At 43.5% G+C, this 25272-nt stretch overlaps 2 protein-coding genes across 8 annotated transcripts in view; one reads left to right on the forward strand and one right to left on the reverse strand.

Moving 5' to 3' along the window:
• The window catches only part of LOC117348899 (protein-arginine deiminase type-2-like), a 244259-nt gene that overhangs the window by 150475 nt on the left and 68512 nt on the right, over nt 1-25272 (reverse strand). Inside the window, exon 1 of one of the 5 annotated variants that reach the window (XM_033921528.1) lies at nt 11361-11379. The exons of the other annotated variants lie outside the window; for them this stretch is intronic. The gene's annotated coding sequence lies outside the window, so the exon portion shown is untranslated. Of the gene's footprint in view, nt 1-11360; nt 11380-25272 lie in introns of those variants that run through there. 5 annotated transcript variants of the gene reach the window in all.
• LOC117348897 (protein-arginine deiminase type-3-like) overlaps nt 1-25272 on the forward strand; it is a 52058-nt gene that overhangs the window by 19818 nt on the left and 6968 nt on the right. For 2 of the 3 annotated variants that reach the window (XM_033921518.1, XM_033921520.1), the window contains 8 exons: nt 3876-4001; nt 8974-9152; nt 11561-11664; nt 12799-12910; nt 14098-14205; nt 17558-17712; nt 22846-22990; nt 24787-24880. In XM_033921518.1, the coding sequence (XP_033777409.1) occupies nt 3876-4001; nt 8974-9152; nt 11561-11664; nt 12799-12910; nt 14098-14205; nt 17558-17712; nt 22846-22990; nt 24787-24880 (1023 nt within the window). The remainder of the gene's footprint in view (nt 1-3875; nt 4002-8973; nt 9153-11560; nt 11665-12798; nt 12911-14097; nt 14206-17557; nt 17713-22845; nt 22991-24786; nt 24881-25272) is intronic. The other variant, XM_033921519.1, reaches the window with a different exon arrangement.

Genomic DNA, 25272 nt, shown 5'->3' on the forward strand with positions numbered 1-25272 from the left:
TAATCAGTTGATTCAAGCAAAATGGTATTGAAACAATAAGTCTTCACAAGTTCACACATTTGTGATCCCTGTAAGCTTAAGCAATCTTCAGTTGCTTCTGCCAGTGCCAGTTCCAATCTCAAAATAGCTGCTTTGACCTCTGTGAAGCTACCACAGGAAGATGCAGCAGCCATTGTGGAGCTGGAAGAGGCAGGAGCAAATTGGGATTGTTCCTGACCAAAGAGACCACTGGCAAGTTAGATGCAAAGCATTGATAAAGACAGCTAAGAAAGAATATGAAGAGAAACTTACAAAAGAGGCAAAAACTCATAACAATTTTTTTAGGTACATCAGAAGCAGAAACCTGTGAGGGAATCTGTGGGACTGTTGGATGATCAAGGAGCAAAAGGGGCACTCAGAGAGGATAAGGCCATAGCAGAGAGACTAAATTAATTATTTGCTTTGGTCTTTATGGAAAAAGATGTAAGAGATCTACTTGAACTGGAAATGGTTTTCAAGGGTGGTGATGCGGAGGAACTGAAAGAAATCTTGGTGAATCTGGAAGATGTACTAAGCCAAATTGACTAGTTAAAAAGTGATAAATTGCCTGGACCAGATGGTATACATCCCAGGGTACTAAAAGAACTCTGACATGAAATTGCTGACCTGCTGTTAGAGATCTGTAACCTGTTGCTAAATTTGTCTGTAGTACCTAAAGATTGGAGGGTGGCCAATGTTATGCCAATTTTTAAAAAGGGCTCCAGGGGAGATCTGGGAAATTACAGACTGGTAAGCCTGACTTAAGTGCTGGGAAAAATGGTGGAAACAATTTAAAAAAATAAAATTGTGGAACACGTAGACAAACATGATTCAATGAGATGGAGTCAGCATGGGCTTAGCTGAGGGAGATTTTGCCTCACCAATTTGCTTGATAATTGTAAACTGTTTAGGTATGCTTTTGATAAACGGTATAGCAAAGAACAAATAAACTTGGATAAAGGTGAGCCGGTTGATGTGGTGTATCTAGATTTTCAGAAAAGTTTTGATAAAGTTCCTCATGAGAGGCTCCTGAGAAAATTAAACAGTCATGAGATAGGAGGCGAAGTTCAGCTGTGGATTAGGAATTGGTTATTGGATAGAAAACAGAGGGTAGGGTTAAATGGTCATTTTTCTCAATGGAGGAGAGTAAACAGTAGAGTGCCACAAGGGGTCTGTACTGGGACCGATGCTATTTAACATATTTATAAATGATCTGGAAATTGGAACAACGAGTGAAGTGATTACATTTGCAGATGACACTAAAATGTTAAAAATTGTTAAAACACATGTGAAAAAATTGTAGGCAGACCTTAGGAAATTGGAAGACTGGGCATCCAAGTGGTAGATGAAATTTAATGTGGACAAATGCAAAGTGATGAACATTCAGAAGAATAACCTGAATTACAGTTAGGGTCCACCTTGGGGGTTAGCACCCAAGAAAAGGATCTGGATATCATTGTAAACAATATGATCAAACCTTCCACCCAATGTGCGGTGGCGGCCAATAAAGCAAACAGGATGCTAGGAATTATTAAAAAAGGGATGGTTAACAAGCCTAAGAATATTATAATGCCCCTGTATTGCTCCATGGTGCGACCTCATCTGGAGTATTGCATTCAATTCTGGTCTCCTTATCTCAAGAAAGATATAGCGGCACTAGAAAAGGTTCAAAGAAGAGCAACCAAGGTGATAAAGGGGATGGAACTCCTCTCGTATGAGGAAAGACTAAAAAGGTTAGGGCTCTTTAGCTTGGAAAAGAGGCAGCTGAGAAGAGATATGATTGAAGTCTACAAAATCCTGAATGAAGTAGAATGGGTAGTTTCAAGTTTAAAGTTTAATAAAAATTTGATTTGATCGCAAAATCTTAGTTCAATGCGATTTACAAGTACTAGTAAAATTGGGGTAAAAAAGAAAAAACATATTGCTCAAACCAGACAATTAAGACTCCTCTGGACCGGACAAACACAAGAAGGAAAAAATAAAAAATGGATTAAATATAATTTATAAATCAAATCAAAAAGGGCAAGATATGAAACAAAAGGATGGGGGAAAGGTTACCCGTTCAAGTGAATCCATTTTTAACTGTCAAAAATTACAAAGACTAGGGGGAGCTTGATGAAGTTACAGGGAAATACTTTTAAAACCAATAGGAGGAAATTTTTTTTCACTCAGAGAATAGTTAAGCTCTGGAATGCATTGCCAGAGGTTGTGGTAAGAGCGGATAGAGTAGCTGGTTTTAAGAAAGGTTTGGACAAGTACCTGGAGGAAAAGTCCATAGTCTGTTGTTGTGAAAGACATGGGGGAAGCCACTGCTTGCTCTGGATTGGTAGCATGCAATGTTGCTACTTCTTGAGTTTTGACCAGGTTCTAGTGACCTGGATCACCGTGAGAATGGGCTACTGGGCTTGATGAACCATTGTTCTGACCCAATAAGGCTGTTCTTATGTTCTTAGGACATCGAGGGAAGAAACATAGAAACATAAGAAAATGAAGATAGATAAAGACCATATGGCCTATGCAGTCTGTCTAACCATGCCATCTACCATCCCATACCTTTTTGAATTCAGATACATTTTTGTCTCTACCACCTCCAGTGGGAAGTCATTCCAAGCATTCACCACCCTGTCCATGAAACAGTATTTTCAAAGTGTTCTTCTAAATCTGTCCCCTTTCATTTCTATCCCCCATGTCTTTCTCAATAACAGACTATGGACTTTTCCTCCAGGAAATTGGCCAAACCTTTCCAAACCTCTCTAAGTACTTTTTCATGGAGCAGGTTTTAGTAGGTCCCTGGAATGTCCTTCTACAGAGGTGATGGAGATGAAAACAGTAACAATTAAAAAATACATGGGACAAACACAAAGAAATACTGTATGAAAGACATGAAACAAGTTTAGTGATGATTAGTTGGCAACACTAGTAACTGAGAAACAACCAAATTCAGTGCTGGGAAGACTTCTATGGTCCAATCATGGTTGGAGAGATTTGGAAAGGTTAGAGTGGGGTTTCGATTAGAGTTTCAGTATTTGGATAAGGTGGCTAGAGCCAAGAAGACTTTTATAGTCCGTGCCCTGAAAATGGGGTCAGTTATTTTGGCCCTGAGTTGCCAATGATATTCTTTGCGTTGCAGTACATGGTCTTCCAAGTCCGACAAACACTGTTGATAAGAGGTAAGATCACCGTGCAGGGTTACCACATTCAGTTTATCCACAATCGGTTGTAATTTAGTGGTAAGGGAGCCTTCCAAAATCAACTTTACCTCGTGAACAACTTCAACCACCCATGCCGAACTAATAGATATCGGCTGGGGAGGAGCGTCAACTACCATTTTTGATTCTCCAGCTCAGGCCCAATCTCTACCCCAACGGGGCAATTTAGACGTCATGAAACAAACACCTGTTTCAAAAAAATTCTCTGGATCTTGAACAACTACCGGGCAGCTTTAACAAAATTTAAATATAGTCCAGCAGGGAAAATAAAACAATAATAGAGAGGAGATGCAGAAGCTCACACCAACAATATCGATATCGCATGACTCCTTCCATGGGTAAATTAAAAAAAATTACCCTCTATTCCTGCAGGGAAAAGTGAAGTCCTGGAGGTGATGCTGCTGGGAAATAATTTTTGAAGAGGGGTTTTTCATAGAAGTACAGTACTTTCATTGTGAAAATGGATTTGTATAAAATTGTTCATATGAAAGAAAGAGTTTGCATGTACAGCTTCTCTGTTCACACTATAGCAAGCAGAGAATCCCAGAGTTAGGGCTGAAGAAGAGACTGCATGCAGAGGAGCTTGGCTTTGGAACGCCACACCAATGCTTGATAACAAATCTCTCTCTCTCTCTTTTTACTTTAAAGACCTCAAGGACATGTCTTGTATGATCTTGAGAACTTCTGGACCTGATGCTATCTTTGCCAGTCATAAAGTCATCCTTCACATTTCTCCATCTGACTCGGATAAAGTTGGTGTTTTCCATGCAAAAAGTAAGTTATCAATTGTCAAACAATGCTCAGACTTTCCTAAATTTTAGGAAGACTTTCGAGCAAATTTGGACATTTTAACAAAGTTCAGAATTTAGATCTCAATTAATTTTCTTAGACATTCGTAAGAACATAAGTATTATTTTACTGGAATAACACGTGTACTGCACTGCTTCATTTTGAAAATGGCTGTTTTTCTGACTCCAAACTTGGATGTTTTGTGGAAAACTTTGCTTTTCTGACCAGGACAATGATATTTTGACATTTACCTTTTTTGCAGAACATTCTAGATTGATTCAAAGCAGAATAAACTTAGGGGCCTTTTGACATCTAGGCTGAAGCAGTGGAACTTGTTGGATGAAAGTGTGTAAGTCACAGATCAGAGGAAGTGTCATCAAGCTTTTTTTACCTTCTCCATCCATCAAGATGGGCTCTACTTCTGCCACCGTCTGTTTGAGGCAATTTGAATCACCAAAAGAGTGGTGTCTCTTTATCTGATAGTTCATCCAGTAGCATCAAAGCATCCAGTAGCATCCAGTAGCATCAACGGGTAGACAAATTTTTCCACGTTCCCGCTGGAACTCAATTTCCCCCGTCCCATCCCCATAACTTTTGTTGCTGTTCCTATCCCTACCCCATTCCTGTAAGCTCTGCCTTAACTACACAGACCTCAAACACTTAAGATTTTAAAGTGTTTGAGGCTTGTGCAGATGAGGACAGAGCTTGCAGGGATGGGGCAGGTGCAGGAAAATAACTCACTAGGACAAGACAGGAAAATGAGTTCCCGCGGGTATGGGGAAAAATATGTCCCTGTGTCATTCTCTAACGGGAACAAGTACCTTTCTCTTCCACTGTCTCACTCATTGCACCTCAAAGAGGATTACAACAGCATCAAGACCTTACTGGGCAGCTTTGAGTATGAGTACAACTGACAGGTCTTGGAGACTTCAAAATGGTGGCATTCCTAATGGGTCTCCAAGGGTTTTTTAAAATCAAGTTTCCCTATCTCTGCCTTTTGGTACAGTAGCGACACAAAGACGCACTACCAAAGGCAGGACTGGCCACATGGACTGAGTTCCCTGTGGGGAGAAACAACTTCAAATGTGGACCCCAGGAAGATGCTGATGCCACCATTGCACATCAAATTGGATCTAATGAGGCAATTTGCCAGAGCTCTAGATAAGGAGTCAGCAGCCTTCAAGTAAATTCAAGTGATCTTCCCTAATCTGTCTGAGGTAAAGGACAAAGCTGATGTCTTCTTTGGACCACAGATAAAGAAAATCTTGGAGTGCAAGTAATTTCCCAAGAAGCTAACTAGAAAGTAGAAAGCAGCTTGGAATAGCTGTGTCACAGTGGTTGGGGCTTTATAGGCAATTACAAGGCCGAAAACTATGTAGAGTTGGTTGAGAATTTGGTGAAGAATTACAGTAAAATGGGTTGTAGGATGTCTCAAAGTCCATGTCCTTGATGCTCATCTTGAGACATTCCAAAAACATGTGAAATGCTCAGAGGAGTAAGGTGAGCATTTTCACCAGGATATTCTTGACTTCAAACACTACTACTAAGGACAGTATAACGAGAACATGATGGGTAGGGTTACTAGATATCCGGATTTCCCTGGACATGTCTGGACGGCTTTTAAAAACATGGTACTTTGTCTGGGTTTTGAAAAGCTTCTAGCAACAAGCAATGTCGGGACGGCATCTGTGCATGAGCGGATGCAATGCGGTGACATCACGTGCATGATGTCATTGAGTCACACCAGTGCATGCGCAGATGCCATTCCAATGAGCAAACAGGTTGAAGGGGTGGAACAGGGTGGAACTCGGGCAGAATGGGGCATGGCCAGGAGAACAGGGCGGGCCTAGAGGTAGGGCCATTTTTATGGATTTTGATGGGAGACTATATCTGAGGGCTAATTCGTGAAAGTGACTTACAATATACCCTATTTTTCGCTCTATAATACACATCTGACCATAAGACGCGTGACCGGGGTAAACTGAATCAGGTTGGGCAGACTGGATGGACCATTCGGGTCTTTATCTACCGTCATCTACTAAGTTACTAAGGTACTTTGAAATAATTAACAAGTTAGCATTTAAAGACCTCCAAATGAGCCCTTTTTAAAAGATAACTGAATCCTATAAACCAGGAAAACCATAAATCCTATGACATGTACAGTCCCTAAATGTGAAAGGCTTCATCCCATAGTTACCTACCGCTGCTTTAGGACGGAGCCTATAAATATGTCAGCACCTGACCCGATTCCATGTGGCATCCCTTGACTGGAAAGGGAATGTGGCGACTCAGTGATCCGGCACTGGGACAAGCGCAAGTACCGGAAAGCAGTGGACCTCCAAGAGCCGACCACTGGTACAAGGTGCAGCACAGGTTCATGGCCGAATCCCTGAAGAGCTAAAGAGCCGCGCGTGCAAAATATCTTCCAGAATAAGGCCACTATGTACAAGCCCTCAGTGCTCAGCCAATCACACACCCGTGCACAGAAAGGCCCCACATCTCTCTTTCCAATTCCCATTCCCCTTGGGACTCAAACTGACTGCGACGCCTCCTCTTCCTGTGAGCGGCCTTGTGATGGGCGGTAGGATGGAAGAAGATGGTGTTGCTGATGATTCTGGGGGTGGTTTTCAGTTTTCAAGGTTCAGTGGTTGCAGAATCGGTGGTGGGACAGTACCAGAGACAGCCGAGTCCAATCCTCTGCATTATCTTCATTTGTTGTGGGAGAGGGAGGCGATACTGGAAATCCTGGCCAGAAGTGCGCAGACTCCCCTTCTCCTGCTGCGACGCTCCTGGTGCAGCAAATCTGCAAGAGTGTGTACGGGACGGCTACGAAGTGCCAGACTGCATCACCAGAGTCTAAACCCGCTGGGCAAGGACTTGCACGCTTTGAAAAGGTTGCGAGAAGTGGCAAATACAAATGACATCAGGAGGCAGTGGTCCAGCGAGGGAAGGGCAGGAGCACGGAAAGCTCCTGCCGATACAACGTTGGACCACCGGGATTAAAAAAGGTGCAGGAACGGGGGGGGGGGGGGGTGGTATTTGCTCCATAAGACACACCCTTATTTCCACCCACTCTTTGGGGAAAAAAGTGCGTCTTATAGAGCAAAAAATACAGTAATCGCAAATCTTAAAAAACTGCTCACTTCTAAATCTTAAATGCATGTCGATTGTGATTCATATGTTGCTTTTTATTACTTTATAAGAATGAAAAAATGAAATTTCAGCATTTTCATATTTTAAATAGGTACATTGCAAAATTTGACTGATCACAAAAGCAAAGTTTTTAATAGAAGTAACAGACATTTTGAGGGGCATTAAAAAAAAAGGTCTAAGTCCAAGTTGGCTATTTCCATGTGAACTTTCAAATTGGAGGTACAAAAATGGCAAACTGCTGGACATCCAAATATAATTTTTTTTTTTTTTTTAATCGTCTACTTAGTCATCTTGGCCATCAGAACGTCTAACTTTATACCCATTTTGATCAGATAAACATCCAGATTGAAAACGTCCTAATATTGGCTATTTGGAAGTGGGTGGGGCTACGTAGACATCCTGACAGAGCAATGGGACACCTTAGGAGGCAGTGCTGTGAATTTCACATATCTCACCATAACCCCCTTATAATTTAGGGTGAGCCCTCAAGCCCCCCCCCCCAAACCTACTATACCCTCCTGTGAACCACCCCAATAGCACTTATGGCTTAACGTGGCACCTATATGGCCAAATTTGGCCCATGGTCCTGAGTTTGACACCCCTGCTTTATAGAAAGGCTTCCACATCAACACCCTCTAGTGGAGGTTACCTGGTAAGATCCTGTTCTATAAAAGAGCAGAGACACCTTCCTTCATAGAATAGAAGGGTAATTGTTAAAACGTGCACTTGAAAGTTAGGACCAAATGGTTACAGCAACCACAGTGACAGTGTATTAGTACCAAAGTGCCACAGATTATGCTTCTAAGTGTGAGTTATGCCAGAAGCACTGACTGTGCACACTCTGCTTTGAAAATATGAACTGCGTAGGTTAAATGGGCATTTACAGAGTAGCACTGAGGTGGAATTTGGATAGTTACGTACATATGTTCACACTGATGCGTGAAAGTCATTCTTCTAAACCTTTTAAATCAGCGGCACAGTAAACTCCGGGCCGCGACTGGAGGGCACCCGGAAAAGCGTGGATGTTGACATGATGGCGTCTCGCACATGCGTGATATCATCACATCGACGTGTGTGCACTGATCCATCAGTGGAGAAGCACGGAGAAGAGGCGCAGGTGCTGGTTGACGCGAGAGGCATGTCCTGTAGGCAATCGGCCTGCTCCAGTGCCTCTCCTCCTCACCGGCGTCTCGCAGAATCTCGTCACGGCATATAGTTTGCGATACACTGTGCTAAACATTTAAATGTCTAGTTGGTGTATTAAAAGTGGTTGAAACAATCTCCATCTTTTCAAGCTACTCGCTGGGATACTGAATTTGGTCGATTATTAGCTGGCTCTACTTATTTATATTTCAGGAAATTATTAAAAGCTTATTTGTTGGTTAGATTTTTGTACTTCACTATAACTATTCAGTTCTCTTTATTTACCGTAATAAAGTTTTGCGATATACAAAAGGAATTTTATGATATGTTAACTTATACGAGTTTGTTACACAGTTTCCTCCCTAGGTGCTTAATTAGAACATAAGAATAGCCTTACTGGCCTCACGGTGGCCAATCCAAGTCCCTAGTACCTGGCCAAAACCCAAAAAGTAGCACCAATCCATGCTACCGATCCAGGGCAAGCAGTGGCTTCCCCCATGTCTTTCTCAATTCTAAGTGTCCTTTACAAGCCAAACTGTGTCTGACCTTTGGATGGGAAAAATTTTAAGAAAGCATTCTGGAGTTTTAGACTCGCTGCTGACTGCTTAACTGCTCTTTGGTATCCAGCAAAAATATGCGTTAATTACTTTTTTCTTTTTAGTAACCAACTCAGATCCCCAATTCCAACATGTACTGGGGAGGAATAAATTACTTTATGAAATAGAAGATGTCAGTGGAGAAAAAGAAAACACTTTCTTTCTGGAAGGCCTGAGGTTCCCTGACGCAGATTTCTCTGGACTTATTACTGTTGGCTTCACTCTGTTGGATTGCTCTGAGGAGGTACCATAGGATGGGTAGAGTTAGGGTTACTAGATGTCTGGATTTTCCCAGACATGTCCTCTTTTTAGAGGACTGTCCAGGTGTCCAGACAGCTGTTCAAAACCTGGCACACTGGGTTTTGAAAAGCTTCAAGCTCGGGGCTACATTAGGAAGGCATCTGCACATGCATGCATGTAATGTGGTGATGTCACACACGCATGTGATGTCATCATGCCATACATGCACATGCTCGATGGCCCTCCAAACGCGGCCCTGAGCTCGAGGAGAAGAGGTTTGGGGGTGGGGCTGGGGTGGAACGGGGCATGACTTGGGCAGAACAAGGCGGAGCTGGGTAGAACTGGGCAGGCCTGGGGGTGGGTCCTTCCACATGGTACCATCCGCAAAGAGGCAAATATTACCTGACAGCTCTTCAGTAATATCGCATAAAAAATGTTAAAAAGAACAGGCCTATACATCCCTTTTCTCAGAGTGATCTTCATTGACCACTACTCTGTCGCCTTCCAGCCTGAACCTTTGTGGCCCATCCCAAGAGCACTCAGTTTATTTATTACACGTCTCTGTGGAACACTGTCAAAGGCTTTGCTAAAATCTAAATGCACCACATCTAGCACACTCCCTTCTTATCCAATTTTCTGGTCACCCAACCAAAGAAATTGATCAGATTTGTCTGACAAGACCTGAATCTAGTGAATCCTTGTCCTATAATCTACTAGATTCCAGAAGCGTCACCATTTTCTGTTTGGAAAGCATTTCCATTAATTTACTTATCACAGAAGTCAGAATTACCGGCCTGTCGTTCCCTATTTCTTCCTTTCTCTTTTGTGGAGAGGAACCATATCCACCCTTCTCCAGTCCTCCAGTACCACTCCCGACTCTAGAGAAGCATTGAAAAAGTCAGCCAGCGGAGCTTACAGAGCTTCACTAAGTTCCTTCAGTACTCTTGGATATACACCATCTGCCCTGGATTGGCAGCATGGAATATTGCTATTCCTTGGGTTTTGGCCAGGTACTAGTGACCTGGATTGGCCACCATGAGAACAGGCTACTGGACTCCCATGGTTGAGGAAGCCAAACACTCTTGAGGACACCATCCACACAGCCACATATTCATCTCCAGGATGTGATCTTCTCTGCCTTGGCCTTTACTTTAACAGGGAGGATTGGTGAGAATACTACCTGCACACCCAACTGCTTCATCTTCTCTCCCAGAGCCACAAAGTCACTTTTGATACGTTCGGAGGGGTATAGATGAGCAGCATTGGATAATAGACATTAGGCTGGATGAGTCTCAGGAAGCTCTCCGTACCATCTTGGATATTGGCACTAGGCAGACAGCAAACCTCATGGGTCTGGTCTGCAGATGGACATCTCTGTACCCCTCAGAAGGGTATCACCAACCACCACTAACTTATGCCTCCTAGTGGCCAGAGATCCAGCAACTTTGGAGATTTTAAGCTTTGGTCCTTCCTGACCCTTGGATGCTCTCATCTCCACTTCCAGAGCTGCATACCCGTTCTTCAGTTCAAGAGCAGGTGGAGGCTCGATCCTACAGGTCCCATAATCTGAGTCCAGCTGTCCTCTCTCAGCACAGCCTCTTCTTCCCCACTGTTGGAAATTTTTGACACCTCATGAACCATTTCATCGATGTACCTCTCATTCTCATGGATGCGTCTCAGACTTGTCACTTCCTATCTCATGTACTTTACTTTCTTCATGAGGGATTCAAGCTGAAGACAACTTGTACATAGAACCACTCCCTCTGCCTGGGTAACATTTTCTGTCTGCACAGAGGCAGAAGCTGTAACCTAAACAGCAGCTTTGATGACATGTTTCCAAGTCACACTGTGATTGCAGAAGTACTTGCACCTGATCAAAAAAGAGAAGAAAAAGCAGAAAAGTCTTACCAAAACAATGTCCTGTTCCTAATTGGTTGAAGAGCCTATAAATCAAAAGATCAGCCTTGGGATGGGTGGGAGGGAATTAAACACTAAACAGAGACTTTCTTCAACAGCTATATGTGCCCTAATCTGATCTTATCTTATGCTCTGAAATGCAACCTAAAATACTAATCTAGGCTAAAATGCTTTTTTTGATATATAAAACTCTAACAGAGACTCTAAAGTCTACACTATTGTTTAAATTGACTTTGCTGAAAAAGCAGAGAACTGAACTAAAAAAGTAAAAGAGAAAGATAATGAAATAACCTACTGAAGCCCAAGCTTCCCTCTTCTCAAGTCGGAATGCCAATGGAGTTTTTCTTCCCCTTAGCAGATCCTCACTCAGCATCTCTTCAGGACAACAGGTGCTGAGAATGTCTGATATCCAAATGCATGGAAAACAAAGAAACTTTTGAAAAGATGCTAATTTAGGAACACCACAGCTCAACAATTTTTCATCTTATGCTTCAGAGTTTACCAAACATTCCAGTATTTACAGACTTGGTGGTTTTCCGAGTGGCGCCATGGATAATGACCCCTAACACCCTGGAGCCTGAAGAGGTCTTTGTGTGCAGGTAAGCAGGCAGAAATAGAGAGTGAAACACTTCAGCTAACTCTCTAGTCCTTTTGCTTGTGAACATCTGAAAATTAAATTGATGTCTGCAAACTACAATGCTGACAGTTAGATTGTAGTGAAATGATAAGTCAAAAGTAAAAATTGTTGTCCCAATATTTATAAGTGATCAATGCAAAAGTCCCTTATCCATACATTTTAGGAAATTAAGTATCAGACCATTTAACTCACTACATAGCCAGATAGTATCCCTTCTAATTAAGAGCCAGGTTAGGAGAGTAGCACTGGAAATTAATATTTGGCAGTAATATTTAACTGCGAAATGGATAGGTTGTCCAACTGCCGTCTGCCAGACAACCGGAACGCAAGTTTTTAGAAACATTCTCCTGAGGAAGGACGCCTACAGTCTAGGCATCTGTCAAGGGTCTAGGGAGACTCATAGAGACACTTAAGCTTGCTCAGGCAGGGTGTGGGTGCGGTTTTGCCCAGAAGTGGCCTTGGGCGAGTTTAAGCATCTCCATAGAGCCGCCACAGATGCCTGAAATGTAGGCATCGGAAAAGTAGATGCAGCCGGCCGAGCTGATCGCGGCACGGCAATCCCTGATCAGCTGAGCATGACTCCCTGAAACCACAGCTTCTCAGAGCCCTGTCAGCTCAGCTGATCGAGGATTCCCATGCCACGATTAGCTGATGGCAAGGGATCCCTTGGCAAAGATAGGCAGCTGAGCTAGTTGACATGGGTACCGATTAGAGAAGTCTGTTCTTTAAGATAGACGCGATTCCACAAAGGATTCCGGTGCACAATTCTCAACAACTACTTAGGCGGTGGCCAGGACTGGCATCCAATACAGAACCAAACCCAGTTTAGTTTAGGCTTACTGAACAGACAGTATGGGTGCAGTCTCCATATCACATGTATGTTTAACACATGCTATCTGTAAAGAGAGGGGCTTTGAGTATTTCAGTTAAGTGCAGGCACTTAACCTGGCGAATGTGCCAGCTGTATATTTGTACCTGTAATTTTTTTTCAGTGGGTGAAATCAAAGGAAGCCCAATGGACTTATTTCCTGCTGCAATACAGATCTCAGTGTTGAAAGCAGAACATTAGGAACATTATCCCTGTTTGGTATTCTAGATTACCCAGTAACATCGAGTTTCTAGACCAACTGACAGACCTGGTGAAACAAGCACAGTGCAAGCTGACAGTGTGTGAGGAGGACGATAACCGCGGAGACCGTTGGATTCAGGTACAAGAAGGTCACGAGACTTAATGTGAATTTTCTCTTTAGGGCATCCAGGATTTAGGCACACCATGGAGTTGAGGAGTTGTCTAATATTGTATATATTGTATTGTGTTGTGTTTATTTCTTATTCGCCTTATACAAAGCGAAGGACAAATGAACAGACATTATAAATACCATTACAAACATCAAACCAAACAAAAATACAATAAAAACATAAAACAGCTAACAGTGATCAGCTTCAACATACTCAGCATCCTCCCCATAACCACAACACAGTCATCTGCTCGTCATCCGTGTTTCATTTTACATGAAGGATGGCGTTTCAGCAATCTTTTAAATGTCTCTTGCTGCTGTATATATTGCGGAAACCTGTTCCATTCCTCTGGACCAATGCAGAAGAACACCCACACCCTTGATGTCTGCAGTCTTAACTCTTTTCTTGTTGGGATCCGCAGATTGCATCATATATTAATTTAATAGAAGTGTTCTGGATAAGTTGTAGATGACATAGCTGATAATGAGGTAAGCCATGAAGTATGGAGAGATGACAAGAGAGTGGATAAGGAGATAAAATGATGGCAGAGTGGAGATGCTTGGAAGGGGGGAGGGGAATGAATACAGGGGTTTGAGGATCAGTGCAGTAGGGCGAGTGTGGATAGTGAGGTTGAGGAATGAGATAGAGAAGTTGGGAGATCTATGAGGCAAGGGGTGGGAAGTGGAGCTCAAAAGTCTTCAATGTCTGGGCTGTATTCAGTTGAAGATTCCCAACTTTTCAGGGGTCCAGTCTGACTAGGGTTACCATATTTTTCTTTGCAAATCCCTGGCCCTGCCCCCAAAAGCCTCATCTCATTATTCCTGACCTCTGGGCCGTGGCCAGGGGCCTCCGAGCATTCGCAGACATATGTGATGTCATCTGCGCATGCTCAGAGGCACTCCACACATGGGCAGAGCTTTTCAAAACCCAGAAAACTGCTGGGTTTTGGAAAGTCCATCCGGGCACACAGACAGTCCTCTAAAAAGAGGACATGTCTGGGTTTTGCCAGACATCTGGTAACCCTAAGTCTGACAGAGCATAGGAATTACCAAGCCATCTTTGATCTTCGATATTTTCCCTTTTGAGGTAGAATTTTCCCTGGTGATATTCAGAAGAGCGTCTGTGTAAACATATTCTATCTTCTTATTTTCAACAGGATGAAATGGAGTTTGGCTACACAGAGGGGCCTGATAAATGCTTCCCGGTGGTTTTCGACTCACCAAGAAACGGAGGATTGAAGGATTTCCCTTTCAAAAAGATCTTGGTATAATATTTTCTACGTTTAATTTGTAGATTGGGGGATGGGGTAGATTCAGATATTCCAGTACTTTTTTACACGGCACGCAGTGTTTCTTGTAAATGTTGGCCATGGGGTTTAAATATATTTCCAGATATTTAGCAGCTGATATCTGGATAGCACTGGTGGTCAGTGGTACACTTAGATATTCACCTCCCGATATTCAGCAGGAGATGGTTGACTCATGCTCCTGCCTTCTCTGGTGTGGGTTGGCTTGGGGACCCATGACCTGGGCTCGCACAAGGCAGAAATTGTCCACAGTCCTATCAGTCTCTTGAGCTGGACGTAGGCTGGGGCTGGATGATCACAAACCCGGGATTCAGTCACATCACTCAGCCTTCATGCTAAACTTCTACTGAAGAAACATAGAAACATAGGAATAGACGGCAGATAAGGGCCACGGCCCATCTAGTCTGCCCACCCCAATGACCCTCCCCTACCTTTCCCTGTGTATCCCTGCTGGCCTCAATAACCTGAAGTGGAAGACTATTCCAGCGATCAACCACCCTTTCAGTGAAAAAGAATTTCCTGGTGTCCCCGTGCAGTTTCCCGCCCCTGATTTTCCACGGATGCCCCCTTGTTGCCGCGGGACCCTTGAAAAAGAAGATATCTTTTTCCACCTCGATGTGGCCCGTGAGATACTTGAATGTCTCGATCATGTAACCCCTCTCTCTGCGTTCCTCGAGTGAGTACAGCCTCAACTTATCCAGCCGTTCCTCGTACGGGAGATCCTTGAGTCCTGAATCACACAGACACCAAAGTGCAATTAACAAGTGGATCTTTTACTTAATCTTGATGGCGGTATCAGCGAGTAACTATTTACAATATCTTCTGGTGTGCATTTTGAATCTGGTCCATCATAAGGAGAGAATTTCTAGAGACTTTATGTTCCCCAGTCTCTTCATACAATTTCCCAATACACACGGTGAACTACTCCTGGGTCCCATCCTCTGTCCTCAGCCTGGGACCACCAATCGGAAAATCTGGACCCCCCTAGACACGCCCCCATAGTCCCGCCCTAGCTCTACCCCCTACTGCCTGCTCTTGTCGGGCAGGAAGTCCGCGCATGCATGAATGCCACGCGATGACATCAAGCACACGCATGCGTGATGTCATCGTGTGGCATTCGCGCATGCGTGGACTTCCTCCCTGCCCGATGTGATATGAGGAAGCTTTTCAAAACCCAGAAAAGCTGTCCTCAAAAGGAGGACATGTCCAGGGAAATCCGGATATCTCGTAACCCTAACTCTATCTTTCCTGCCAAGCTGAAACAGTCCACACAGGCTCTGCACAAACCAGGGTCTGTCCATCAATGGTTTTCCTTTATAGATGGGTTTCCACACACTCTATCCTCTCCCAGTGACCCTTTGGAAAAGTAAAGTCATCTATAGCTCTTCACTGAAGCTCTCCAGATTCCACTTTCTCTTCTCACACTCTGTTGTCTGCTCATCTAGCAAACCCTTTCAGACCCTTCCACTCCACAAGCAGCCAATTATGCATTGCACGGACGGCTTTATCGACTTGTCGATCAGAACTCTCAAGTCTCTTTCCTGGGAGGTCTCTCCAAGTACCGCCCCGGACATCCTGTATTCGTGCATGAGATTTTTGTTACCGACACGCATCACTTTACACCAGGGGTCTCAAAGTCCCTCCATGAGGGCCGCAATCCAGTCGGATTTTCAAGATTTTCTCAATGAATATGCATGAGATCTATGTGCATGCACTGCTTTCAATGCCTATTCATTGGGGAAATCCTGAAAACCCGACTGGATTGCGGCCCTCAAGAAGGGACTTTGAGATCCCTGCTTTACACTTATCCATGTTGAATCTCATCTGCCATGTTGATGCCCATTCCTCGAGCCTGATTATGTCACATTGCAGATCTTTGCAATCCCCCTGTGTCTTCACTACTCTGTGCAGACGGCTTCATCGACTTGTCGATCAGAACTCCCAAGTCTCTTTCCTGGGAGGTCTCGCCAAGTACCGCCCTGGACATCCTATATTCGTGCATGAGATTTTTGTTACCGACATGCATCACTTTGCACTTATCCACATTGAACCTCATTTGCCATTTCGCTGCCCATTTCTCGAGCTTGATTATGTCACTTTGTAGATCTTCGCAATCCCCCAACTACTCTGAATAACTTCATATCTTCACTACTCTGAATAACTTCGTATCGTCCGCAAACTTAATCACCTCACTTGTTGTACCAATGTCCAGATCATTTATAAAGATGTTGAAGAGTACGGGTCCAAGCATCGAGCCTTGTGGCAGCCCACTGGTGACACTCTTCCAGTCTGAGTATTATCCATTTACCCCCACTTTCTGTTTCCTATGCACCAGCCAGTTTTTAATCCACGTGAGTATTTCACCCTCAATTCCATGGCTTGCAATTTTCTGAAGTAGTCGTTTATGTGGAACCTTGTCAAATGCCTTCTGAAAATCCAGATATACAATGTTGATCGGGTCGCCCTTATTTATCTGCCTGTTTACTCCCTCAAAGTGCAGCAAGTTTGTCAGGCAAGATCTGCCTTTGCTGAAACCGTGCTGGCTGGTCCTCATTAAACCGTGTCTATCAAGGTGATCAATGATGCGATACTTTATCAGCGCATATACCAACTTTCCCGGTACCGAGGTCAGACTGGTCTGTAGTTTCCCGGATCTCCCCTTGAACCTTTTTTGAAGATCAGCGTAACATTCGCCACCTTCCAGTCTTCCAGAATCTTTCCCGATTTGATCGACAGATTGGTTATTAGTTGAAGCAGTTTAGCTATAGCCCCTTTCAGTTCCTTGATGACCCTTGGATGGATGCCATCTGGTCCTGGGGATTTATCACTCTTAAGCCTATCAATCTGCTTGCATACCTCTTCTAGACTGACCGTCAACCCTGTCAGTTTTCCGTCTTCATTTCCAGCATATAGTCTGTTGGGTTCCGGTATGCTGTGTATATCCTCTTCGGTAAATACAGATGCAAAAAATGTGTTCAGTTTGTCTGCGATTTCTTTGTCCTCCTTTAGCACTCCCTTTATTCCATGGTCATCCAACGGTCCCACCGCTACCTTCGCGGGCCGTTTCCCCTTAATATATCGAAAGAACGGCTTGAATTTTTTTGTCTCCTTGGCTATTTTTTCCTCATAGTCTCTTTTGGCCCCTTTTACCACCTTTTGGCACCTGCGTTGATGTTTGTGCTTATTCCAGTTTTCATCCGTTTTTGACCTTTTCCATTCCTTAAACGAAGTTTTCTTGTCTCTGATCACTTCCTTCACCTCTACAGTGAGCCTGGTTTATCATTATACTTTCACCTCTGTGTTCTTACAGGGTCCAGATTTTGGATATGTGAAGAGAGAGCCTGCATCCTTATTTGATGTCAGCAGCCTGGACTACTTTGGAAATCTTGAAGTGAGCCCCCCGGTGACAGTGAAAGGAAGGACCTATCCCTTGGGAAGAATTTTAATTGGAAGCAACATTCTGGCGTAAGTGTCTGAGTACGTGTGAGTGAAATCTTTTGGATCAAATCTGACTAAAGTAAAAGAAGCACCTTGAATTATGAGAAACATAGAAACTTAGGGATTGATTTTTTAGATGATTTAACCAGGATAATGCCACTGAATATCCAGGCAGATTGCCACAGCACTCTGCGGTTAGTGCTGGGGTAGACCTGGAAGTTATCCCTGCACTGTAGATGTTCCGGATTCAGGTAAAGAGCTGAATATTGCACTTAACTGCATAAGTTTTAGCGGTTAGCATATAACCAGATATTCAATGCCGGTGGCCGGACATGACCTGGCATCAAATATCTGGGAATATAAAAACCCTGACTGCCATCAGCTGAATATCTGCCCCAGTGTGGTAGATGTTTTGCTCTGTTTAGTCGAGTTGAAAATTTATACTTCAATTCATTACTGGAATATGAAATAAAGTAAACAACAATTCCTCACCCAAATTAAATAAATAAATGAATGAATGAATCTTCAAGCTGTTTCATTAGAATTGGGAGCAGAAGTTGTGAGGATAGTTTTATGAGAGATGAGCATATAGAATTGTGTTTTGCACACACGAGAAGGCATTTATAAAATTGTCCCATCATATACATTCGTCAAAGTAGCTGGTCCGAAGACTTTGAGTCAATATTGAGTGTGAGTTGACTGGGTAATTGGTTCTGACCAGGTTTGAGTGCTGCTTAAGAATGACACAGATGTCCGATAGCAAAAAATCACGTCTGCAATGTAGTTGAATAATGAGCCAATTAGTGCCAGTAATTGGGATCTTAACAAGCAATTATTGGTGCTAATTGCATTTAAATTTAGGCACAGGTTCCAAAAAAGTGGAGCGACAATGGGAGGGCCATGAGCGGTTCAGGGGCATTCCTGCCATTTACACATCCAGTTATACGTAGAACCGCAAGGTAATGGTGGAATAGAAATCACTAATGTAATGTAATGTAATACATTTCAGGTATTCTATTAACTTTGAGAATAATTTATAGAACAGTGTTCGGTTTTATTTTCTTAGGCAGGGATGGATTACCCAATAAGCAAGCTAAGCACATGCTCAGGGCATGTGTCACCAGTTGTCCAAAACAGATAATGCACAAGAAACATGCGGGAAGGGTGCCTCCAGCACTGGTTGCCGTACATGAAGAAGGACACGATATTACTCGAAAAGGTCCAGAGAAGAGCGACTAAGATGGTTAAGGGATTGGAGGAGCTGCCGTACAGTGAAAGATTAGAGAAACTGGGCCTCTTCTCTCTCAAACAGAGGAGATTAAGAGGGGAAATGATCGAAACATTCAAGGTACTGAAGGGGATAGACTTAGTAGATAAAGACAGGTTGTTCATCCTCTCCAAGGTAGGGAGAACCAGAAGGCACTCTCTAAAGTTGAAAGGGGATAGATTCCGTACAAACATAAGGAAGTTCTTCTTCACCCAGAGAGTGGTGGAACACTGGAACGCTCTTCTGGAGGCTGTTATAGGGGAAAACACCCTCCAGGGATTCAAGACAAAGTTAGACAAGTTCCTGCTGAACCGGAACGTGCGCTGGTAGGGCTAGTCTCAGTTAGGGTGCTGGTCTTTGACCAGAGGGCCGCCGCATGAGCGGACTGCTGGGCATGATGGACCACTGGTCTGACCCAGCAGCAGCAATTCTTATGTTCTTATGAGAATGTGTCTACTGGAAGTAGAAGTGATCCCAAGCACTTCAACCAATTCGTTGAAATGTATGGTCTCGACTCCCTTGAAATTGAAACACTCATTATCTTGGCAGTTGTCTCAGGAATACCATTTCTTTCTTAGAAACTAAGAGGTATTGCCCGTGGAGTGAAGAGCTCCTTTTTACAGAACTCAAAAGACATAAGAACATAAGAACTGGCGCTGCTGGGTCAGACCAGTGGTCCATCCTGCCCGACAGTCCGCTCACGCGGCGGCCCCCAGGTCAAAGACCAGTGCTTTAAATGAGTCCAGTCTCACCTGCGTATGTCCCAGTTTAGCAGGAACTTGTCCAGCTTAGTCTTGAAACCCTGGAGAGTGATTTCCCCTACAAGAGACTCTGGAAGAGCGTTCCAGTTTCTTCCACTCTCTGGGTGAAGAAGAACTTCCTTACGTTCGGACGGAATCTATCCCCTTTCAACTTTAGAGAGTGCCCTCTCATTCTCTCTACCTTGAAGAGGGTGAACAATCTGTCTTTCTCTACTAAGTCTATTCCCTTCAGTATTTTGAATGTTTCGATCATGCCCCCTCTCAGTCTCCTCTTTTCAATGGAGAAGAGGCCCAGTTTCTCCAATCTCTCACTGTACGGAAACTCCTCCAGCCCCTTAACCATTTTAGTTGCTCTTCTCTGGACCCTTTCAAGTAGTACCATGTCCTTCTTCATGTACGGCAACCAGTGCTGGACGTAGTACTCCAGGTGAGGGTGCACCGAAGAATATTGAATGTTGGAGAATCACCACAACATCATATATTGCATCAGTTTTAATATGTTGCCAAAAGTTGGAGCCAGAGTTTAGGCCTTCAGTAGCAATTGTGACAGCAGTTCTCTGTAAACGAAGTGCACTAGGGACCCTATTGTTACCACTCATTTATTAGAGTGTAGATTTGTATGTATTCCCCAATTTTAAAACTGCTTTGCGCATATTCTTAACTTTAATGGTTACAAACTGCATAACATTTCCATCCCTCAAGAGACTCAAAACCCCTCAAAGTACAATAGTAATCCAAGAAAGACTCAATGAATTATGTATCCCTAATTGTGCAAGTGTAACCCCTATTTATCTCAACTGCTGCTTTGTTTGCAGTAGGGCTGTGAGTCGGGACCAGCAATAAACTGTCAGGACGTAGCAAACACTCCTCTCACTGTCTCTGAATAAACCAGACAACTCCCAAGGGTAATAATCACAATGTCCAAGTTTTACTTCTTCTCAGCAGGAATAGAGGCACAGTTCTTGAACTCAACATAACTTAACTACAATCTCCTCTTCCGTATTTATCCAGGTGTTAATTTTCATAGGGAAGATCCTCCATTTTGGTCAAGTCTCCAACAGACCCTATTGCTGCCCTTGTCTTGGGCTTAAATCACTTCTTAGAAAGGTGAATTCAAATCTGTCCTGGTTCAAACATAGACTTCAGGAAACTGCTTGAATTCAAGAAAGCTGAGCTCCTCCTCCCTGTTTCTCTGGAGCTCTAGAGTAAGAGTGCCCAAATGGTCGATCGCAATTGACCAGTAGATCGCAAAGGCAACGAGAGTCGATATAATTGCCTTTGCGATCTTTTTCTTCCTGCCTCCCCAAGCCAGGCCAGGTGCATACAAGTGCCGGACCCACAAGACTTCACCTCCGACGTCAATTCTGACGTCGGAGAGGAAGAAGCAACTCAGAGAAATCAACATGGTGGCTTGGGGGGGGGGTAGGGAAAGAATCGGTGAAGTGGAAAAATCGGTGCAATGACATGGGGGGGAGAGAGAAAGAAAGGCAGAAATAAAGAGGGGGGCAGGGGGAGAGAGAAAGAAAGACAGGCAGGCAGGGGGAGAGAGAAAGAAAGAGAGACAGAAAGAAAAGGGGAGGGGGCAGAAAGAAAGAAATATTGGATTTATAGAAGAAGGAAGTGCAACCAGAGACTCATGAAATCACCAGACAAAAAGATAGGAAAAATGATTTTATTTTCAATCTAGTGATCAAAATGTGTCCGTTTTGAGAATTTATATCTGCTGTCTATATTTTGCATTATGGCCCCCTTTTACTAAACCGTGATAGTGGTTTTTAGCGCAGGGAGCCTATGAGCATCGGGAGCTGCGAGGGGCTATCGCAGTTTGGTAAAAGGGGAGGGGGTATATTTGTCTATTTTTATATAGTTGTTACTGAGGTGACATTGCATATTTTAAAGTCATCAGCCTTGACCTCTGAAAAAAAAACCCTGAATACAAATGATAGTTAACATTTTCTCTGCGTACAGTGTGCTTTGTGTTTTTAAAAAATTTTATTGTTGGTAGATCATTTTGACTTGGTCATTTTAAAAGTAGCTCGCAAGCCAAAAAAGTGTGTGGGCACCCGTGCTCTAAAGTCTAGAGATCATTGGTGATTTCTGATTGAACCTCCTAACAACCTTAAACCAAATTACAACTTTCCGTCGTATGACCATGGAATAAAGGGAGTGCTAAAGGAGGACAAAGCCATCGCTGACAAACTGAACACATTTTTTGCATCTGTATTTACCGAAGAGGATATACAACATACCGGAAGCTGACAGGCTATACGCAGGAAATGAAAATGGGAAACTGACAGGGTTGACAGTCAGTCTAGAAAAGGTATGTAGGCAGATAGGCTTAAAAATGATAAATCCCTAGGACTGGATGGCATCCATCTGAAGGTAATCAAGGAACTGAAAGGGGCTATAGCTGAACTGCTTTAACTAATAGCCAATCTGTCGATCAAATTAGGAAGGATTCTGGAAGACTGGAAAGTGGCAAATGTTATCCTTCTCTTCAAGAAAGGTTCAAGGGGAGATCCGGGAAACTACAGACCGGTGAGTCTGACCTCGGTACCTGGAAAGATGGTAGAGGCGCGGACAAAGGACCGCATCATTGATCACTTTGATGGACATGATCTGATGAGGATCAGCCAGCACGACTTCAGCAAAGGAAGATCTTGCTTGAAGAACTTGCTGCACTTCTTTGAGGGAGTAAACAGGCAGATAGACAAGGGTCGACATTGCAGATTTGGATTTTCAGAAGGCGTTTGACAAGGTTCCGCATGAAAGACTACTTTGAAAAATTGCGAGCCATGGACTAGAGGGTGAAATACTCATGTGGATTAAAAACTGGCTGGCAGGTAGGAAACAGAGAGTGGAAATGACACTCTTGAATCCCTTATTTGTCCTTTTTGTCTGTCTGAAATAGATTGTAAACCCTGAGTTTTGGTGTACAGTGCTGTGTACATCTACTGTAGTAGTGCTAGAGAAAGGATAGCCAGTAACAGTTGGATAAGAGAAAACATGGCTTATTCTGAAAAAATATCTAATGCTTTTAAAGTTATGCATATTCATGTAGCTGAAAATTGACATCTGAATATATTATCTCTTGTCTATTCAATGATTTTCTTATTTAACCTAAAATCCTAGGTCAGCTGGAAGAAGAATGAATGAAGCTCTCCGAGACTTCCTCTTTGCTCAACAAGTCCAAGCCCCTGTAGAGCTCTATGTCGACTGGCTGTTGGTGGGTCATGTTGATGAGTTCATGACCTTTACCCCAGCCCATGACAGAAAGGTGAACAGTGACAAGAACATTTAGGCTCCTAAATCTTTCTGGTCCCTATTCCCCATGGTCAGATGAGGCAGGGAAGCCTAGGTTCAAATCTAATCTAATTGGAGATTTGTGGATCATTAACCATTAAACTAGAGTCCATACAACAGAAACAACCATTAAGGCAATATATAATCAAGGAATATGCAAAACATCCTACCTTTCTGTAAGCTTGCACAGTCATCCAAGTGCAATCCCCTCCAAACCAAGAATCCACAGCATTTTGCCACTTTATTTATTATGTCATCCATTTTTATCTCTACTTACTCCTTATCCACTTGTGATTCTGTAACTGTTTCCACCATCCTTCAAGTTAATGTAACTAATATGTCCCGTCTCCTTTATGGAACTCTTAATGGTAAACTTAAGAACATAAGAATAGCCTTACTGGGTCAGACCAATGGTCCATCAAGCCCAGTAGCCCGTTCTCACGGTGGCCAAAACCCAAGGAGTAGCAATATTCCATACTACTGATCAAGGGCAAGCAGTGGCTTCCCCCAAGCCTAAGGTGACCATTTATTTTTTTCCTCAAAAGGGGACATCTACTAATTTCAGCCCTGCCCCCAATCCAGCCCTAGCCTCACCCCAACCCGACCCTAGTCCAGGGGGAGGGGCCTGAGGCATCTGAGCCAATCAGGGCCTTAGGCCCCTCCCTGTGCATCACATGATGCACAGGGGAGTGGCCTAAGGCCCCAAATTGTTGATTCAGCTACGGAGCAGGAGGTACTGAGCAATCCTCCTGCTCCTAACTAAAGGTACAGGGGAGGATGTGTTGGGGGACCTCTGGTGGCATTCCTCCTGCCATTTCGCATGCTGGGGAGTGAGTTGGGGAAGGGTGAGTCGGGATGGAAGAAGGGAATGAGCATCCCTCCTTCTGTTTTGCATGGGGGTGAGTCAGAGGGGGGGGAAGCCGCCAGTGGCAGGAGGGAGTAGGCATCCCTCCTGCCATTTTGCATGGGAGGTAAGTCAGGATGGCAGGAGGGAGTGGGCATCCCTCCTGCCCTTTGCGTGGGGGGGGAGCCGCCAGTGGCAGGAGGGAGTAAGCATCCCTCCTGCCATTTTGCATGGGGGACTGTGTAGTACACGCAAAATATCTGTGTCTTTGGGAAAAAATGAAAAAGAAAATCCAGGCAGACCTGTCGGTTAACCCTTCAGAAATGCTAATTGGTAGATTTTCTTCCATGGCAGAATTAAAACTGATTCCAGCTTTTGGTTGTCCAGCACCAGGGCCAGAGCAGCTGAGAGACATGACATGACAACTGAGAAGACTCAGGAAGGATGTTTTGGGAGCTATAGAGGCAATTCAGGGGGCTTTTGTTTTAGGTAGCTGCATATTTTTTTAATGATATGAACAAAAAAGAATGAAATTGTGTTAATTATTAAAATTTTCCATTTCATTTCAAACAAATGTGAATCCCAATTCTCAATAATCCCCCACCCCTTTCACAAAACTGAGTGTGGTTTTTAGCACTAACTGCGGCAGTAACAGCTCCGACACTCATAGAATTCCTATCAGCGTCGGGACTGTTACCACTGTGGCCAGCACTAAAATCTGTGTGTGGGGGGGGGGGGTTAAGTAAACATTTTGCTAACTCTTAACCTTCTACTGCCTCAACTATAAAACTTATAGATAGAAATGGCTTTGAGTTGGGACTTGAAAAGGATGAACTCCCTATCCATAAGGTAGTTTGTAAGATGAACTCTGCTGCAGGAAGACTCCTGTTCCTGATTCTAGTCTATTTTCCTATGCTTTTACTTAGGGTTTCCGGTTACTTCTGGCTAGTCCTACCGTCTGTTACCAGCTGTTCCAGGAGAAAAAGCAGCAAGGGTTTGGAGATGCAGCCATGTTCCAAGGTAGGTCAGATTATGAGCAACATCTTAATCTTTAATAAACCAGCATGCCTATCTCGGTGGAGGAATGGCTTTCTAATACAAGATGTATGCGGAAAACAAATATAGGTTTATTTTATGGTCTTTTTCAGTATCTTTCCCAATTATCAGAGTGAGCTCTGTTTTCCATTAAAGTTTGATAGTGGACTTTGCACGTGTTGATTTAATATGCATTAAATAAATTTTGCATGCTGATCAGGTCTAAAAACTGGATTTCCCATCTTCTTCTACCATGGTGGTATAAAGGGGGATGCAAAGAAATGAGATAGAAAACGAAGTGCCATCATGAATGGTCAATTATAGTTGCATAAACACACATACAACTGCTCTCTGGAGTTCAATTGAAAAAATAGAAA

The sequence above is a fragment of the Geotrypetes seraphini genome, chromosome 15, assembly GCF_902459505.1.
Source record: "Geotrypetes seraphini chromosome 15, aGeoSer1.1, whole genome shotgun sequence".
NCBI lineage: Eukaryota > Metazoa > Chordata > Amphibia > Gymnophiona > Dermophiidae > Geotrypetes > Geotrypetes seraphini.